At 40.0% G+C, this 21,119-nt stretch overlaps 1 protein-coding gene across 1 annotated transcript; it reads right to left on the reverse strand.

The window, feature by feature from the left end:
* Positions 1-912: 912 nt before the first annotated feature.
* slc1a4 (solute carrier family 1 member 4) lies at positions 913-20,612 on the reverse strand. Its single transcript, XM_034681193.1, has 8 exons — positions 19,978-20,612; positions 13,158-13,200; positions 11,050-11,115; positions 8,102-8,268; positions 7,764-7,997; positions 5,460-5,654; positions 5,215-5,349; positions 913-3,871 (listed from the first exon to the last, which is right to left on the reverse strand). Exons 1-8 carry the CDS (start codon positions 20,490-20,492, stop codon positions 3,631-3,633), a joined length of 1,596 nt encoding a protein of 531 aa, XP_034537084.1. The 5' UTR covers positions 20,493-20,612; the 3' UTR covers positions 913-3,630.
* Positions 20,613-21,119: the final 507 nt, after the last annotated feature.

The following is a 21,119-nucleotide window of genomic DNA, read 5'->3' on the forward strand; positions in this document are numbered from 1 at the left end:
CCTCTTGTGTTCTTATAAACTTAAAAAAGTTAGTCCTTCCAAGAACAACTCATAAGAGAGAACTTTGATTTGAGAAACAGCTATTGATCGTCTATTGCTATTGCATTGTCTCTCAGAAAAAATACATATTGAGCATCTTGCAGGTTCAAAGAAAAGTAAAACTAAAATGAGCCTTTAGTTAGTAGCCCTGTCATAAAGTATTGATCCTGATATCATTCCTGTGTTTGCGTTTGTGTGTCATCCCAACCTCCAAAAGCTCCAACATGCAGATAGCAGTGCTGCAGCTTCACCAAAAATGCTGTAAAAATGCAGTATAATTATTTATCAATAGCGTGAGTATAGACAAATAGACCTCTGAAATATACTCACCGAAAAATCTGCCTGCATTTTCTTGGTTCATTAATATTATAAAAAATGAACTGAGCAAGCCTACAAGCTTGAACTGTGGATGCTGAAATTTGAAGAAATGTTATGTGTTAAATTAATTTTCCTTACTCTACGGAAAATATACAAAGACAGACATCAAAACCAAAAACTGTGCAGAGCTGCAAAAATTAATGGTCGTGTTTACACCTGAACATTAGACGGAGTCCTGAGGAAATGCTACATTCAAATTCATGCTAATTTTCCATGGCTACCAACATTAGCTTTAATGTGAAATGCAACTTGGATGATAAAGAGAAAAGGCTTATTTTGTCATTTATGTCCATACATAAATATATAAACATACATAATCTAATTTTTAAAACTAGATGTTTCACCCCCTGCTGGCCTTCAGAAATAATAAGGGCTGAAGGCATTCTCACATCAGCTTCATTTTTCAAATAAAGAGACCATATACACCTCTATATAACTTTTGAGAGTTCTGAAAATAATATGAACAACAAATAAATGGTAGGCTTTCCATTTGAATTGCGTGAAAAATGTTGTGTGTCACCTTTAATGTTGACAGACAGCAGGACCAACAGCAAAGAGACAGCTGCACAGTGTTAATCATTGACATGGCAGAAAGCGAACAAGCTATTCCAAAACAAAAACACAACCAGAGTTAAAGTACATTTCCAAACACAGGTTATTAGAAACAATTCATTAAAAAGTATTGTAACAATAAAAAATGTGATATTGACAGTAGTTGAAAGTGTTAAAAGGGGAAAGTACAAATTATACAAAAAGTTAAAACAATTACAAATAAATTATTATCAAATATATATTCATATTGTACATTTACCACATTAAATGTAATTACATGTGGTTGTACCAAATGTACTCAACAAATATAGTCAAAAAACAGCTGTAGGTTAACAGGACAGTTAGCTTAGAAAAGTCATCTGTTAAATCTGAAAGGATGCATAAAAAAATTTCAAACACGCTTTCTCTTTAAAGCTGACAGATTCAACAACATACACACAATGATCCAAAACTAAAGCATCTCGGACATCACATGACAGCTACATGCAAGAAATGTATGTTCACATAGAAGAAGTTCCTTCATCTCTTAGAGGTCTGAGATTCCAATGTCACAACACTCACTCAGTATTCTCACCGTCTGTTGTTCCCCATGAATATTAAATAAGAGATCAAATAAATACTAACACACGGTTCCTTTCACCAAAGTCAGAACTCAACTCTGGAGACATTCACCAAACACTGGTTTAACAAGTTCTGAGATTCCATCACTTCAGCTCCACACTTTCACATTAACTTCTGTCACCACTGGAGGGCAGCATAGGTTCACTCTGTCAGTCAGGTGTGGGTTCATCTCATTTTACAAATTAATACACTGAAACCAAATGATGGATCAACAGAATGGTTACATACAGTAGGATGTTAACTCTACAAGCATTTTGGTCCAGTATTTCTTGTAAACATTTGTTGAAGCTTTGATTTTCAAATGAACTCCTTCTGGATTTCCTGGGATTGTATAACCCTAAACTACAGTAGCTGTTGACCTTACTGACAACCATATATGTTCTTCAATAAGAGAGGGATTGGAGTGTGTTCATTATGTTGGATAAATATCTTTACAGTACCAATTTTCAATTACCTGTAATTCTATCCTGTAATATAGCATCTCCATCCAAAGTACTCTTACTGTACTGTACTAATACTTTTATGGAAACTAAAAAAGTTCTTCTGCCCTTTTCTGTTTTTCTTTCCAACAGTTACAAAGTCCTGCAAAGATAAGAGTAATTACTCTGCTTATGTGTAAATAAAGTAACTTTGCATGTGCCTACAACAATAATGACACCATATAAAGTGACACCAATTCATTGCAAGAGGCCATTTCCAATTCCTGCTTGATTCTGTCAATGGAAAAACATACTGCTTTGTGGCTTCACATTTTAACAAATGGTGGCAAGTACCTTCCAAGGAGAAATGTTTGACCCTGGTTCCTGTGGTTGAAATGTGGCCAAATCTAACAAACTCTTTGAGATACCTTTGACTATCATACCCTCTTGCGACCATGATAAAACATCTACGCTTAAGGGGAGCGATAAATGGTGCAATGTGATCTTTGATTTACCTGTTAAAGTTATTAGCACTTTTAGTGTGCTTGAATATCAGGTCAGTTCACCACAACTAAGCCTAAACACCATGTGCATGTTAGTTTGGCACACATCAGATACGATTTCGGAGCTTTACTTAGCAATACCATACTGATAGCTGCATGGTTTCATTACATTAGCTGGCTAATATAAGTCCATGGCTTCTCTCATTAGAGAACAAATTGAACATTGAGTACAAATAAATCAGTGGAACTTCCCACATCAGACCCAAGCAATGTATGAATATGAACTCAATGTTTGAAATGGTCCAATGTTCAAAATGTGTTACTGTCAAACAGACTGGTTAAACAGACTGTTTAAATAGTAGGCCAAATTCCAGTTTTGTCAACTAAAGGGTTAATGTTTGACACTGCCTGCTGACCTGGGACCAAAATGTTCCCTTTTTAAAACCTGACTTCAAAACACCGAAATGTGGTTTCCATTCATCCAGCCAAGAAAAAAAAGGAAACTGGTGATCAAACAGAAGGTGTGATCTAGTGGTGATAGCAAGTGTTAAAGGTTTACAGTTGGCGGATTTTAAATGTTAGTGTCCTAATGTTAATGTTGGTCATTTGCTGTCTAAAGATAAGATTAAATTAATGCACATAATGAAGTCCTCATATAAAATTATGGCTGTTAGCGTCCCACACAGGTCATGAGACAAAACTGAACAACATTTATGGGAATGTTTTTGGAACATTTTTGCGTCTAAGTGTTTAGTCACACTACTCGCAAAATGCTTTCATAAAAAACAAGTGAAAATGAAAAAATATTTCCTTGTTGAGGAAATATTTTCAACAGAAGTATTCTGAAATATGATTGTAATCTGCATTATAACTATTGAATGGAAATAATTTAGATTTTGTCCTATGGATAAAATTTCAAAAGCATAACAGCAGCACCAGTTGAACTGGACACATTGCTCAAAACAGAAAATATATTGGCACTTAGTTTTTCCTCACAAGTGAAGCCATCAAAGATTGTGTTTTCTGAATGAACACTGAGTCGAGAAGATGCCCCAGCAGCAACGTCAGAGGTGTCATAGGTCTAAAGGTCAGGAGTCAAGAGAAAAGTCTTCCAGATTTCACAGGACTGACTCGATAGCTTCCGGCATGGCTCCTACAGCTTTGGTTTGGTGGTTGACGAGCGGCGAGGTCTCCTCCTCCGCCTGGACGTTGGCCACCGCTTCCACCCGTACCTCGGCCAGCTCCTCCTCACGCTGCTGCTGTTCCTGCTTCTTTTTCATCTCCTGCTGGTTGATGTGGTGTAGGATTCCTGCTCCCAGAGCGTCGCCCTCCACGTTCACCACGGTGGTGGTACGATCACTGTACATGAAGGGAACAGATGAGATAGATGGATGAGGTCAATCTTCTGTCAGCAGCATTTAAAATAGATCCACAGAGAAGTAGTTAGACCTGACTTTATTGTTAATCATCTGTCATCTGTTAGTAAACCGGTTGCATAGATCATGTGTCTTTGTATTTAGTAGCATCTATTTATTCCCATTTTATTTTAGAGGTGGTTGTCAGTTCTCAGACCCACCAGGGAGTTATGCTGTGCGATTCAGAGACATTTCCCGAAGACAATCCCTATGCTTTTAGGCAAATTTGACCAATGACCTTATTGATACCAACAGTTGCTTTCTTATACGTCACAAAATTAACATTGTTGACACGAACGCCACATTGGAAGGATTTCACCTGCTGTGGGCGGACAGGATACGGGAGAGCAAGCCTGAACTAACTGGTGAAGAAGGCCAGCTCAGTCCTGGACCCTGTGGAAGTGGTTGCTGACAGGAGAATTATGGACAAGCTGTCGTCTCTGATGGACATGTTTTTTTTTGTTGCTTCTTTTATATATATATTCTTGTTGAAATTCTTGTACTGTACACCTTCTTGTTTGCTGCTGTAACTCCATGAATTTCTCTGTTGAGGGACGAATAAAAGGAGTATCTTATCTTATCTTCTTCAAAATTTGATCCTCATTTGTTTGCAATGTAGTATTAAACATGGCAGGTATTGTTGATTGTGGCTTTAATATCTTTTAAAGGCTGCATGTTTTATGATAGCTGAGATCTAGAGCAGGGCAGCACTCAGCTTCCAACAGCTTTGGAATGCAGTCTAAAACTATAGTGTATTTACAGAGATTATATATAATAAATTCATAACAGTAAATCCAAAAAAATGTTGTCTCGTGATTAGAAATCTATATTTCTCTGCTGAAAACTGCACCCAATTAGCCACCTCCCGATTAGGTGCTCTTTGTAGAGTTTGTTGACCAATCAGAGGCCGTGCTACAAATCTGCGTCAGTGCTGATATCAAAGAGGGTGTACAGTAATAGTACATAAGTTTATCACCATACATCAGTTCAGTTTGTTCCACAACAAGGAATGATGTGTCTTTTCAAAGGACATATTTTTGCACCACCTGAGACCTGAAGCAGGAGAGCTTCTCCGTCAGATGTAAAACCTGATCATTTTCAGACATGTTCATGGTTAACCTGCTCCTGTATGTGTTTCCCTTCACCTTCATTGTCCCACCCGTTGGGAAACCACTGGTCTTGTTTTGCTTTCTGGAATGTTGGCAGCGTGTGCAGATGTGGTCAGACTTATGAACTGTGAGCATGTTTCCCTGATTCAAGAGTCCTGGGTTCACAGGCTTTACTTACACAATCCAGTCAACAGCCAGCATCAGGGACAGGTCGTTGGTTGGCAGCCCGATGGCCTCCAGGATGATGGCGATGGTGATGATCCCACCAGCTGGGATTCCTGCTGCACCCACACTTGAGGCTGTGGCTGTCACTCTAGAAATAATGTATGATGAAACCAATCAAACATAATCTATTGCTGGATGATTTATTCATTCATAAATTGAGCCACAGGATGGTAACAGCTGATCATGCCGTGAACTCACAGGATGGTGAAGATCTGTCCGGCGTTCAGCTCAGCATTGTTGAGCTGGGCGATGAACACAGCAGCGATGCACTGGAAAATGGCCGCACCGTCCATGTTAACAGTGGCACCAATAGGAAGGATAAAGCGGCTGATCCGTTTGTCCACACCGTTGTTCTCCTCCACGCATTTTATCATGGAGGGGAGAGTCGCAGAACTGGTGAGGACAAGAGAAAGATAGAGCGTTTTATCTTCAAAGACATTCAGGAGAATCTACAGGGTAAGGCAAGGCAAGGCAAGGCAGCTTTATTTGTATAGCGCATTTCATACACGAGGGCAACTCAATGTGCTTTACATTAACACATTAAAAGCATTGGAGACATTCAGACAAGCATAAAAGAACATAATTAAAATGACAAATATGATAAAACAGAAAAGAAAAGGAAAATTAGAAATATATTAAAAATTACATTAAAAGGGTAAGTCTTCTCATTGTATTGCTCCAGGGATTTGTGGTTATTGATGTTAGTTAAACACAACATGCCTCAAGTCTGGATTCATAACATCTTCCAGAGGTACATGGATTGGTTAATTTCCAAGCCTTCTCCAGGACCTTTGTTTGGATTTCTGCATCCCTTTACTTCAGGTTGAACAGTTCGAGTTTGATGACCTGTTAGCTAAGTCAGGCTGGGATTGGTGCCAGGGCTTCTTGTCCGGACACCAACTACGGGCATCCTGTTACAGCTGCACTCTGCCCTCATCTGTCACTGGTGACTAACAGTTTCGCAGTATTGAGCAGGTCAGACAGACTGGTTTACCAAAGCAGTATGACTCATATGTCAATAGTAATTATCAATGGATAATAAATTAACATAGTCTCCGTGATGCCACCCATTTGTTTCTAAAACAGTGTTTTGAAGCCTATCTTCAGCGGTTGCCATATTAAAAATGCAAACCCAACCTCAAGGTCCACTTTTTTGAATGAGTGTGTATGTGGCTTCCGGTGCTTCTGCAGCCAGCCTCTAGTGGATGCTCGATGGTTCTGAACACTTTTGCATTGGCTTCATACTTAAATACCGGAGGTTCCTGCTTGGACATGAGTAAGACTTTAAAAATCAAAATAAGTGTCTAAGAGATTTCTCTAAAACATGGTGTCTGTCTTTTTAATCAGATTTCATCATACTAACAGGTCCAAATATTCATTTCTTTGAGAAGTTTAGTTATAATTTGTTATATGATACTAAAAATGGGGCATTATGCCATGTTTGACAGCTCTGTTGATGAATGCAGCCCTGTTGAGCCGCAATTTGTAATAACGGTGCATTTTGTAATAAACGTCCAAAATCTAATAACTTTTTCATTTCATTTTGTAATAAGCCGCATTTTGTAATAAACTGCCGCATTTTGTAATAAACTGCCCCAACGCATTTTGTAATAAATTTTGCCGCATTATGTAATAAGTTATTACATTTTGAGAAGATTATTACAAAATGCGGCTTTATTACAAAATGAAATGAAAAAGTTTTTACATTTTGGACGTTTATTACAAAATGCACCGTTATTACAAAATGCGGCTCAACAAGCCCCCCTGGTACTGCATGCACCAGACTAAAGACAGAAGAGGAAGGGCAAAAGAAAACAACAGTTACAAGACAGTCATTGAACTTTTGGTTTCTGCTTCAAACCATCACAAGAATCTGTTACAGTGTGGAGTGTGCCCGGCTGACTGACTAGATAAGTGCCTTTTTATTAACAAGGTAAATGTCATTGGAAGAGGCAGGATACTATATCATGACACCAAGAGCAGATCTCTATTGCTCACACTCCACATGTGCTGCTAAAACAGTGTCAGCGCCAAGGACATTTTGTCTTCTTTTTATGGCAGGGAGGACGAGGGGTAGGAGTCAAGCCATCTATCTATATATATACAGTCAAAGGTTCGAACTTGTCATCTTGAATACACTGAGCCTGAGAGGTAACAGAAGGAAAGTTCATGCAGTTAAAAGGGAATCCCCTCTGCTGAGCAGGAATATGTTCAGTAAGGTTCATGGAAACATGCCAGGTTTGGACCTTTTGTGTTTACAAATCGAACTCACCACCAAATACTGAAACTAGCCAGAGGAAAGGTCAGGGTGTTGGAGAGTAAATCCAAAGGTGACGCTTGAGAGAATGAAACTTTTACCCACAAGTGCACAACTCTGACTTTGTTTTCAAAGAAGGATCCGTTAATAACGTCTAACTTTTATATCACAGATTACTATCACTGAAATGCAAACTTATCTCCCTTTATGCTTACAAGAGTTTTTTCTGTGTAGTGACAGAGTACCTTGAGCAGGTGGCGAAGGCAGTGGTGAAGGGGGTGATGAGGCCTGACAGGAAGCTGAAGGGGTTTTTTCGAGTGAAGCCGAAGTAGATGAGTGGCAGGACGATCCCTCCATGAATGATATGGCCCAGAATTGAAGCAAATATGTATTTCCCCAGACTAGTGACCAGAAGAAACACATCTGCCATCTCAACAATCTTACTGCCCACCAGGAACACGATGCCAAAAGGGATATACCTGAAAGACACAAGGGAGTTTGCTTATTCCTGACCTACATATGCAGTTTGGTCACAATATATCCCTGAATGCAGCATCAATTTGTTGCTTTCAATATCACCCACCACATGATCCAGGACACCAGCACCATGGTCGCCTCGTTAAACGCATTGAAGAAACGGATGAGTTCCTCCCCCTCATCTCCCAGCTTCCTCAGCGCCACACCAAACACCATGGCAAATAACACCAGACCAAGGATGTTCATGCCATCTGTTTCAGTACCAAAAGGAACCTGAAACACACAGCAGAGTCACACTGTAGGACAGATAACTTAGTGAGGGTGTTGTGGGAGAAAAAAACAGTCCAATTAGCAACTTGAAGGGACATTCGCCCTCCAGATGTTTGCAAAATTGACGCCATCATTTATTCAATTCTACATGTTTGTGTTTCAGATGAGTCTCAGTTTCCATGTTAATATAAAGTTAAACCTAAGCTTCATTCTGGCTTACTTTGAAACATTAAACCCAAAAAGAAACTTATTTTCTTGTGATTTACTTGCAGATCACAGGTCTTAAGTTTGCAGCATAACAACATCATGATACAGATCTGTAAAAGTAAAAATATACAGGCTTTGTCAGCTCTGTCCTCAAGAGGTCTTGGAATATTTTGCGACAAGTTGTTTCAAGTTGAAATTTTTTCATAGAAACAAAGTAATCATTGGAAGTTTACAGCATATCAGGGCAAAGATGTCATAACATTGGACCGGGATGTCATTTGTGGCCTTTCATTATGGGAACTGTAAAACAGTATGCTGACACATTCAGCTGTAGTTCATACAACATGTCTTGCTACTGAGTGTGTTACACGGGTTTGTAGGTCTGGAGGCAGTCGAAGGATTCACTGAACTGGATGATGGATGATGAATAAGGACAGGGACAAATCCTCAGCTCAATCCCCATCCATTGTCCTGAGCGCTCCCACAGCTCCACCAGCTTCATCCCCTGGCACTGGGGCGTCTGTCCACCATGACCCTACTACAGACAAATACCATGGACCAGTGCCAGGATCAGATCCCTCAAATGTTCTCTGATACCGGGTAACTGGGTAAGTCATGGTCACTGGAGAGGAGTGGCTGGATTTAAAAGAGTATCACGATACTGTATGTCCAGAGTTAAGAAAGTTACATCACAGCTGTTGTGGTCGAAGCCTTGAAAGCTTTGTGTGGCTCTATGTCTAACATATTTATTCAGACTAACAGTCTGTATATCAGCCTCTACTTCTTACAGGCCTAGCAGATATTTGTAATATGCAGCAAACCCTTTGGCAAGTTGTGTTTGTGTCTTGTTTGCACCACCTCATTATCGCGCTAACAGGCCCAATACATCTCTGGTGGGTCAAGCTGACCTGTCCTCTTGCCAACTCTCTTGAGTAACAGACAGCTTTCTAAACCACAATAACAAAAACTATTTAGTCAGACTTCATACAAATGTTTTAGAGTTGTACAAAGACAGATTTAGATATGAAAGGATCAGCTCTCCACTGGTTGTTTAAAACAACCAGTGTTTAAAACAAACCAGTGTTAATCCCATTCAAACCCTTTCAGAGCAAAGTTCGTAACAGTTTAAATAAAAATGGACTCTGCTGTCCAGACTAGTCAGATAACACGTGTGAGCCTCTACCAAATGGTCTGCCATCCAAAAATAAAATACAAATAAGGTCAATTGCTTCACATTTTCAGACTGTCCTTTTCCACTGCCCATGAAGTTTTCACACAGCTGACACCTGCTCATATTCTGACACTGAAATGTCTTTGAATGTAACATTCTTCAAAGATTAGGTAATTTGCAGAGTCACTATTTACAACAGACTCCAACAGAAGCAGCTTTTGGTAACAGCTGCCTTTGTGTGCAGCGGCTTGTATTATTTATAGTATCTGAGGTTAGCTAGATTAGTATTATTGGCTGTGAGGCCACAAAAAAGGCACTCTCAGCGTCTGACTTGAAATCTCAGTACAACTGTAGCTTTGTGTACATGGATCACTTATGATCAGAATAATAATATTATGTGAATCATAATAAAAAATGATTCACATGAACATCTCAATCAGAAGAGACTGGTCCAGCCATTCCAAATGAGAAAGAGTGGGGTCCAGACCTGCTCTCTTTGTAAAGCGTCTTGAGATTTGTAATGAAAAGCATCATATAAATAAAGACTGAGTGACTGATTGATTAAATGAAAATTCCACTCCACTCAAGAGAGGTGATTTATGCCATTTGGTAATTGTTAGCCATGTATTGTTTGATTGTTTCTTCCTAGTTTGGTAAAATAATTCTTAATGTGCAGTGTGCATGTTTGCGACAAGATAACTTTATCAAGGAATGGACAGAAACATGGTGGGAGCTAACAAAACTGGTGTGCAGTCAACACAACTTTCTTACTAGAGACTAAATAACTCAGGATTTTTGTATGTATTGATGGTAAAAGTAAAAATAGATCAAATACAGACATCCATAGCCATGGATACATGAGAGGAGGGGAATGTAATCTCTGGTGCAGGGGCGAGTGGAGTGGCAAAATGTAAAAGCGACAACCAGAACGATTGCCTTTTAGATGTAACTCTGAATTATCAAAGCAAAAAGCAATAATTCAATGGGTCATATATTATCCAATGTTATGATGATCCAAAGACCTTATTGTGGAGTGCTGGTTTGATTGAAAAGAATCCTCAATTTAAGATAACAAGTGACGGAGGTGGGTTGTGCGAGTCTCAGCTTATTAGTCGTGGGTCCAAACCTCCACAACTATCACTTGCTATCTGGCTGGCTACTGTACCGGTAGCCAACAGGATTGCAAACTCCACATTGTGAGAACAGATGGTGCTGGAAAGAAATACTAAAGAGCTACAGCTGCACAGAAACTTCACATTGCGGACTTTACTGAACTCACTGAATGTGATCACACAGGGAGACAGTTACAATGTTCCTTTTGTGACACTCCCAAGAACAGATGCAATTCATCCTCTGGATGTTACTTTACTTTCATTTCTTATGTGACTGTATCATGGGGTTCATACCTTTTGATACAGGGTGGTCCCATTGGTGTCATTTCCAACAGCGACCATCTTGTAGTCAGTAGCATACTGAAACATAGAGGAAAGGAAAACAATTCAGTTTGATACATTCTGCTTTATTGTATTAAAGTAATGACATGTGCTGTTAAAACCTCACCCTGTTAGTGTTTGTGAATGTCTGGGTCTGTATTTTATTCTACATCTTAGTTTTGAGAAAGGGGCCTACAATGTGTCTTTGAAGGTCCATGTTAATGTAACATGGGATCTAGTCATCTTGTCAACGAAACATCCTGGTTTACACAACTCCTGTTAGTATAAGTTAATCAGTTAGTTAATCAAGTATAAACATTGATCTGATCTGGAGAAGAAGTCAAGATGAAGCAATTGTTGCATTTCTTTTCTTTTTTTCTTTTTTTCTTTCAAGAAATCAGTTGGAGGTCAGTTATTCTAAACTTCTGATCCAACTCCAACAATTTAAAATGACTTGCATTGATGTAGACCATCACAAACTTGGATATAAATGAGCCGAGGGGAGCTGAACAATATTTTTTTATTTCTTAATATGATCTAATATAGTTTGGATGTGTGTGTAAATGTGAAAGACCTTAAATGACTAGCTGGACATTTCAGACATTGCCAAACATGAGAATTTGTGGTTTTAGATCTACACCCAATCTGCAACTCCTGGTGTTAAACGTGACACCAGTGCAAAAGTGCAAAAACTGCATTTCTTTGAAGCTGCCTCCAAAAGCCAAGTAAGCACAGTTAGAGCTATAGACTGAATAAAACATGGATGTAGTAACTGTGATGTCACCCATTGCTGTCTGGGGAAACGTTTTGAAGCAAAACGATTGCTGTCACCGTATTGTAAATTCATTGAAGAGTTAACAGTGTGAACTAAGACTGTAGAAACATGGACATAAACTTTGTGACTTCAACCATTGGTTTCTGAAGAGGCGTTGTAGGTGGCAAAGATGGTGGTTGCAATTGTAGATTAACTGAGTGAAGTAGAAGACTGTCCTGTAGTCTGAACAATCAAAATTTGTAATTCTTTTTGGAAATCATAGATGCTGCATCCTCAACTCTAAAGAGGAGAGGGACCACCTGGCTTGTTTAATTTAACATGTGCAGGAGTGATGTAGGGACCAGTTTGATATATTTTATTTAAGTTCAGACATAGTTTTAAATTAAAGGGGGACCAGCACTTCTTTAGAGCTCTTTTTTCCTTTACAGTTCCCAGGGTAAAGTTTCCCAGCGTCCTGGCAGATCCATGGACTTTAATTAAGGTCACTGGTTCTTCAACATGTTTGGACATGCAGTGACTAAAGCCATAGAGCTAAAAAGACAGCCGTCCTCATAACCTAAATCTTGAACCTTATTAGTTTAACTGTCTATTTAAGCTTTGGGCTGTTTGTCATTTTGCGTAAATCCCCCCTCTCCACTGCTTTCTTGGTTTAATCCAAAGTTGGACCCTTTCCACAGGGGCTCTACCACAGTATACGCCGGCTGAGTAGGGGTTGAACTCTGTGACCCTGCTACACTTTGAAACTCCATTAGCCTTTAAGTGCATAATTCACCAGCCTGGTATAAGGACACTTTAAGGCAAATGGTTCGAGTATTGACAAAGTGTGTCTGTACTCTCTTTGCTTTCTGTGTGCATATGTGTGTGCAAAGCCATTTTGCATCCCTGCATCCCCAAATATTGAACTTTCCTGGTTCTTATTTCAGCCTTAACAGACACCATCATAATTCTAGGAAGTGCAGCGGGACACGTTTAAGAGCAACGAGGCGAGCTGGGTTGCTAGGCTGGCAGGAATGGAATGGTTTCGCCATGGTAACGGCTGATTAGAAAAAGGAAAAGGAGCGTTGGGGCGAGATGGGGCGAGCAGTGGCCTCTATTCTGAACGTCTCCTCATTAAGAGGCATTATGAGGCTCTTGGTGATTCTGCCAAGATTTACAGCCGCTGTAAATGAACATGGAGTGGCATCAGCATGGTTGGTGAAATAAATTCTGTCCGGTTCTGTCTGTCCGCATGAGACACAGGTGGTAAGGAAAAACAGACAGAGGTGATAAAATGGTGAAGTGGTGGAAAAGCGTGTCTGGCACTCACAGAGCTGAAAGCAGCTGACACCAAGTTCGATGGGAACAAGTTTCTGTGAAAGGAGAAGAAAAGTGAGTTAGACCCACAGAAAAAGACGACTGTCATACTGATGTTTCTTCTGGTTGACTTCATGTAACTGACCCAATTTTCTGTAATATTTAAACAACAGAGGCCTCAGAAAGTCTTTCAGACCTGTGGTAAACCCATCTGAACCATTAATTGTTCACAGGATCAGTTTGTCATCACACACTCTGAACTTTGGCTCTTTTCCCAGGATCTTCCATTAAGTCCTCTGAATTCCCTGACGGAGCAGTTGCTTAGACTCTGATGTACTGTCTACTTCATCTTTTATTGAATCAGATCACAAAGGTCTTAACCAGGATTAGATATTACAGGAGGTTTCACTGTATTCATTCACTCTATAACCTTTACTTGATGGGTAAACCAAGATGTTTCTTTCATGCTGCACTCATAAAAATGACAGATGACACTTGGACTAGACAATGGCTTTCATGTAGTATGGGGTTTTGTGTAGCCTTCACTCTTAATTAAAATAAGTAAAATGGCACTCTGCCTGTCATGCAACTAAAAATTGTTTTGCTGTGAGGCCACACATACGATACGATACACTTTATAGTCCCCTTAGGGAAATTTGTCTTGGACACAAGTTCTGCACATGTACAACTGCCTTCACCTTGACTGCCTGACTTCTTTGCACCTTTTTAAGAAAGTTGCAATACAACTTGTGGCATTTTGACTTTTTTTTTGTATAACACAATAAGGGACGAGTCATGGTTTTTGAATATTCAAATGTTAGGATGTTTTTTTAAGAAATTGAAAAGTTCATGACTATTATCTCTAAATATCTAATCAAACATCTTTCTTTTTTTCTGACTGCCACCTGTACAACCAGCAGATGGTGGGTGAAGCCCATCTGAAAGCTGTTTGCTAACTACCAATTAAAAAACAGATGAAGTCAGCATTGGTGCCGGCCATCATGGAGCTCCGTGATTAACTTAAAAAAATAAACAAAACTGAGGTCAAGTGCAGACTTTACCCGGCAAACTAGTATATCATGCTTAACCATAAAACTTCCAATTTTCCGTTAATTACTGCTGTTAGCAATCATCAATGAATTTGAAACAACAGCAGCACAGTTTTCCCAGCTGTTACCTGGTGTTTCAGTTTTCCACACCTTACCCTTCAATGATGACCATCGCCTCAAGTGCAAACAATTTTTACCAAGTTGACATATCCCAAGGTAATATAACTTTTTAATTGTGAGCTCATCCTTGCATTGTGAATCCTTGTCTATGTTCACATCTTATTTAAAATCACAGTTTATTTACTCTGCAAAATAACTTTTGAGGGGAAAAAAAAACATAATTTAAAGCCTGATTTAAATGTGTGTGTGTGTGTGTGTGTGTGTGTGTGTGTGTGTGTGTGTGTGTGTGTGTGTGTGTGTGTGTGTGTGTGTGTGTGTGTGTGTGATAAAATTGGAGCTGTTTTCTTTGTGCAGCTTAAGGGGGCAAACACCCCAAAAGGATGTCTTTGGACCTTCAGGTCATAAATGGACCAGAAACTGCAAAAACAACGTATCATGTATGACTCCTTTGACTGTTTGTAACCACATAAGTTTAATATGTAACATGTTTTTTCTTTAATTATTGATAGAACATGCTTTTACAAAGATATGACAAACTACTGATGAGCGTGTTTTCGTAACAGGGTGTATCAAACACCCGGGTTAATTAAAGGTTAATCAAAGTTTGACAAAGCAGGCTACATGTGTGAAACATTCATTAGACTCCTCTCACACTGTGTTTACAAGACCCCACATTGTTAATCTGTCATGAGTCTGCATGTTTTCCTTAACAGGTCTTTACCTATTAATTCATTGTTTGTCTGTTCTTATACTCCTCAACTTGAGGAAACTAGTTTGACTTTTAGACTTTGCAGATTAAGGTGTGTTGGCTTGTCCTCACCTCACCTGCAAAGTTATGATCCGAGTTAATTATCAACAACAAAATGAAGTTCAGCTGTGGCTGGTTGTAGTTTAATTTTCCTGTCTGTGCAGGGACGGACTCAGATTTTCATTCAGTGATGTATCACATCAGTTTATCCTGTTTATGGACACAGAAAAGTAATTACTGAAGAACCCGGATTACAGGAAGTTTCTGTACCAGCAAAACATTAGAATTACCTTCAAATACAAGAATGCAAGTCACACTGCTATATGTATAATGCTATGTCCATTTGTAGTACATTTGTGGTCCAAGTAAAATTGACAAGTAAAGTATGAGCAGGCTTTGGCATATGCAGTAAAAACAGTCCATGTGGAGAGCAAAAGCAGGCAGAACACAAGCCATCATAATGACATCCCAGCCCCCATGTGAATATAACAATTTGATGTACTAATGTTTATTTCTATAAACAGATATCTGCATTAAATTGCAGTTATCAATCAATTTTAGATTCTTTTTAAAGTTTTTTTATCTCCTCATAAATGAAAGATTCATGACAAACGTAAGACCTGCTGGTTGTCAGTAAATGACGAGAAATTTTGTTTGTGCTTTTTGTTTAAACAGCTGAAGTAAGCCAGAGTGAAGCCTCTGTAACTTATTATTAACAGTGAAACTGAGACTCACTGGTAAGATATGAATTGTTGCTTCTGTATGATGTTTAATTTGCTTCTTTTGTAGCAAAGGAAGCTTATTAAATTACTTGTACTGTAAATAATGCAGAACACGAAAATTTTTGTTTTGGCTAGTAACTATTCATAGCTAAAACCTGTCTACTCATCAATTCTCAATTCATAATTTGAGGGTATGATGGAATCCAGGTTTTACTTTTTTGTATAATTAATATCATCAGTAAATGGTCCAGTTTGGATTATACTACCATAAACCCCTTATATAAACTTTCTTTTTGAAGGTGTGTCTGTTCAGGCTCCATGCTGGGTTTATTTTTTACCACAGTAAGAGGAGAACACAGGGATTACTAGAAGCTTGCAGGTCTTTTCCACGTATTAGTGTGTGTTTGTTATAACTTTATCCTCTGGGGTTTCACTGTATTGTGCAAAGAAATACAGACTTTGCTCACATTTATTCCCATGCCCAGACCACAGCCAAGTGATTCAGTCCACAGCCTCTCCCATCAGTCAAGAGCAAATCCAGCCTCAGCTGTTGGACACATCACCTCACTGGTCAAACTGACAGGCAGCCATGATATCATGCACTACTGTCACGTCTTCATTTTATAGAGATGTAAAGAAGTGTTATATTTGGTTTAAATCTTGCACCAACCCAAGACTTCACAAAAGTAGACCATGTTTGCTCCTGTCACATGATAGAGGCGAGGATCTGGATTAACCCAGAGAAACCAGAGCTGGGAGTGTGCATGCTTTCCCACAGAGACCTCCCAAACCCACCCCCTATCCCCCGAGCCCCACAGAGCCCCCCTTGTGTGGACTGCTTTCTAAAGCTCTGTTACATAACAGCTTTAATTTCTAATTAATCAGCACTAAACATTGTGCATGACTCTTTCAGTTCAAGGCATCAGAACCAGGTCTGAATGGTCTCTGACTTTATGCTGGCTCCTTGCCTCTAAGTTGAAAAAATAAGTGACATTGTTACACAAAGAGTCTGACAACATTACAGATAAACTCCCTTATAGAGATACAAGATTGTGTTCAATCGCTCGGGTGTTGACTGACCTTTTCCTTGCAAAGAAAATAAAAACCTTGTCGGCCAACAGATGTCTCCCTTTCATTATTCACCAGTAACGGGAGGTAACGGGAAAAACTTCCACAACACGTTGCTCACATGAAGCCACCAAACTCCATTAATAAAAAGGATCATTTTACACCACATACTACTTCAGTTCCTGCCTTGAACTGTTAGTTTTCTTTGAGTTACATTTTTGACTGAAATGTTGGTGTGAGTTCTGTAGAATATATGCATAATACTCAAAGACATGCAAACTAAAAGACTGTTGCAAATCCTGCTGCATGGAGGAGGTAAAATTCCTGGTTTTATCAATGGAGTCAAGTGGATTTGAAAAGGGCAATGCTACGGCTGTTTCTGGTCACAAAAGTAGCACCTTGTTCCTTCACACAAAGCTTTTCAGGGATCTTTACAGTAACTTTAGTCGGACTCTTAGAACAACAATCCGAGTCTCTCATTAGCAAAAATAAGCTAGGGGGACAAATCTGCACAAGCAAATACCAGTGAAGCTTAGTTATTATGGAACATGAAATAACTAATCTCACGTGTAGTGCATAAAAGTAAAGAGGTCAGTGCCTCCGTATCTAAAGCTGTGTTACAGTTTGTTTTGGAGACTGAAAGGTCTCTTCTTGAGTCATGTAATCCCTTGAATTTGATTTTCACTCTTGTTTTAAAACAACACACCTCATAAGCTCAAAACTTACCAAGTGTATTTGTGTAATTTCTTATCAAAATATATGATTACACTTCATATAACTCATGCTCAACTGTATGTCCAGATACAAGATCAAATTTCAAGATATTATGCACAAAAAAGAAGGCCTGAGTTGCTTGTAATGATTAAAATTGCTTTCAGTGCAGAATTAAAATGTTGATTTTTGTGATGTAAGATGTAATACCTTATTCCAGGAAACTTAACAAGGTAAATTAGAAAGCTTAGAAAGCTTAAATATGCAGATCTCAGAAGCTGAACACTGAGGATGAAAAGTTAGGGTTTGTCTGGTAGAAGTAGGGTGAAGAGGGTTCAAATCACAATCAACAATGTCATCACTGGGAGAAGTGGGGCGACAGAGTTTGTGAAAGATGGTAAAGTAGAAGTAGATAAGACAAGTCTGTGGATCTGGATGAACTACTCAGCTCTGTCTTTCTCTTCTCCTTCATAAAAAACATCTTTTCCCTCTGTTAACCTCTTTTCTTTTTCTTCTTATCATGTGGGTATGATAGATGGTGAGAGTGAACCTGTAGGAGGTGGTTCTAGGACACCTCAAGAAGGCTGTTGAGTCGGTAAGGTAAGAGCATTGAGATGAGAGGGCCATGGGGGGGTCCACACTGAGTGCTTATCCTTTTCAGTAGGACACCTGTGTCTGGTGTTTATTTCAAATTGGACATGTCAGGTGAATGTGGCTTATATAAAGGCCAATAAGGTATTTTGAGTAGAATAGAGCAGGATTGATTTTTTTTTTTTTTTTTTTTGGAAAAATGTCCAGTTCAAACCGATGGTGAATGTGAGCTTTTGGGACCTGCTGCTCATGTTCGAAGAGTGTGTTACAAAAAGAAAGCATATGACGTCCTAATTTAACCGTTCCATGTCCTGACAGGATGTTTGTAACACATCCGATTTAAGACACCCCAGGCTATCAGCTGCAGGAACAGTAGAAAAACACACCCCATCAGAAGTAGCTTTTAAATTCTTCACTGCTTGAATCACCCCTGAAATGTTTTCCGCGACTGGTCATCCCAGGAAAAAATAAAGTGTGACCCTTTGGGGTAACAAGGCTGAGAAAGAAAAGCTGTGTCCACCTGCTCTGATTGTGATAAGAGAGAAGTGCTGACAGCAGCAGCCAGTGTTCAGTTTGTACTCACAGAGTTGCTGTTTATCCCTCCACCTCAAAATACACCCCTCTCTTACAGCAGCTGTCAGCTTTCCCTCCCTTTGTGAAACTTATTGTAGGAGTCTGCACGTGTACCAACCTGTAAACACTGTGATACCGCCAGGAGATGGTGTTTTAATTTTAATTTTTATATTCATTTTCATTGTTGGTATCAGACCAGCTACAAGCCAGCACCTGCTTCATTCTGGAGGCGTCTTAAGAAGCAGGTTTTACAGCTTCTCTTTCAGGCTGTTGTTAAAACAGCACCCAACCTAATTAGTATAGAGTTTGCCTCAACGAAAGCAGCGACATGTGTTTTGTCTGATAAGACAGCAGCCAGTTTGTCCTCGTTCTAACTTTAACTAAACAAAGGGGGAGTGGGGGAGTCCTGCCCAAACTAAGACCCATGCAGATAAGACTGCAGTCAGGGATCCACTCATGTAGGATGACATACTTTATATATAGTAGTCTAGCTTGGACATTAAACCTGGTTGCTGTGTGACCATGGGGTGTAGATTGGCACTTCACTTAGCTTGCTGCTAAAAGAATAAGATTGCCACAAGTTAAGACTGGAAACCAAAAAGTGACTCGGCCAGAACATAAGATCCACACTTGCTTCTGCAAAGTCCTCAGTGCAACTAACTAAAGAAAACAGGCACAACCAAGTGGCACTCCACTCTGCATGCTGAGCTCAGTGGTTTTTCAGAAGAGTGCAGATCATTGAGTAAAGCATACCAGCCAAGACTTAGTGAGTGAAGGGCTTTCGGTAGTTAAGTTATTCAAAGTTTAGTTTTACATTCTCGGTCAACTTAAGTCAGTTTTAAAAATTGCACAGCATCAGTTTAATTCTCCATAGAAATAGAAATATAACGGAATTTTAACCTATTTTTAAATTCTCCCTCTCTCAACGGAAGAGCTTGTTTTAGATACTCTCACTGTAATAACTGATTACATTCATTTGAACATGACGTGGCTCAAATTTGTATAAAGTAAGAAGAACAACGTGTGACTTGGTGGATAACTGTGCGCCACCTCAGGTCAGCGTCGTTGTGAGCGCGCTCCTCTCATGGCTCCATGCGCTGTGTGGAGCCAACCGGTGTTCCCACTGCGCTCGAGGCGCACGGTGCCATTATCCCCCCTGAAATTAAAGCACTATCTTACCAGTGTGCTTCACATTCAACAGTGGCCTAACTATCAGATAGTTAAAGGTTGATATAAGAGTTGCTTTGGTACCTGGCCAGGTCCAAGAAAGAGTCCGCTGTCTCCTTGTCCTTGCTCACGCTCTCCAACCCCAGGTTGTTGGTGTTCAGAGCTCCTGCGCCAACTCCGGGTTTGATTATGAAAGCAAGGGAGACCCCGATCCCCGAGGCGATCAGTGTGGTCACCAGAAAGTAGGCTACTGCTATGCCCCCCAGCTTGCCCAGGGAGCGCGTGTCCAGGCTGGCAGCGCCGGATATGAGGCTGCAGACGACCAGGGGCAGGATGATCATCTTCAGCATGCGGAGGAGCATCTCTCCGGGGAAGGCGAAGTAGGTCATCTGTGCCCTGGTCAGGTTCATGTTGCGGACCATCATGCCGAGCCCGACGCCCACCAGCACCCCGGACACCGTCATGATCACCAGTAGGTTCTTCCCCAGAAACTCCATCAGCTTCTCTCTGAAGCTCTTCTTCGCGTTTTTCTCCACGATCAGGTCGGTAGAGGCCGAGCCGGGCATGGCGTGTCCGTTGATCTCACTCTTTTTCTCCATATTTTCTCTTCAGATCAGCGTATGGGGCTGAGTATCGCTCCAGGCAGCGTGGGTTTAATACACTCACTATGAGGCACGCTCTGTGCTGAGTGAAGGCTAGTCCGGAGTGAAGGCTGAGCGTAAAGCGGAGGGGGAGCCAATGAAGAGAGAGCGACGACACAAAAAAACCAAACAGTACATGCGCAGAGAAGCTGGCACTTATTACCAGAGCAAATGATGCAAGAGCAGGGGAGATTGCCAGGGTCTCTGGTAGTGTGGCACACTCTCCTGCACGGAATGAATGTGCTGATTACAAGCTCTGAAAGAAAGCTTCAGAAATCTATATTTTACTGCCTTACTGCTCCATTTTATATCATTGGTGACTGTGGAAAGCCTGAAACTAATAAAGTAAAGATCTTTCACAATGGCATAATTATTTTATCCCTCAACACGAAATAAATTGTGTAATCCTGAGATTTTCTTACAGTTCATTCTTTTAACACAAAAGACCCATTCTTTTGAAGAATTTCTCCATAGTAAAATATGTATCTGCTTTTATTGTATCGTAAGTGCACCAACACGGGACCTCTGATTTAACTCACAACAACTCACAACAGACTTTGCTACATTGATGAAGAAGATGCGTCG

This window comes from Notolabrus celidotus, chromosome 4 (genome assembly GCF_009762535.1).
Source record: "Notolabrus celidotus isolate fNotCel1 chromosome 4, fNotCel1.pri, whole genome shotgun sequence".
Classification (NCBI taxonomy): domain Eukaryota; kingdom Metazoa; phylum Chordata; class Actinopteri; order Labriformes; family Labridae; genus Notolabrus; species Notolabrus celidotus.

Coding starts and splice junctions, on each gene's coding strand:
- slc1a4 (XM_034681193.1), bottom strand. CDS start 20,492: ATGGAGAAAAAGAGTGAGATCAACGGACACGCCATGCCCGGCTCGGCC. Junction 5,655..7,763: donor GCCTTCGCCACCTGCTCAAG/GTACTCTGTCAC, acceptor TGTCCTCACCAG/TTCTGCGACTCTCCCCTCCA. Junction 5,350..5,459: donor GGACAGATCTTCACCATCCT/GTGAGTTCACGG, acceptor CATTATTTCTAG/AGTGACAGCCACAGCCTCAA.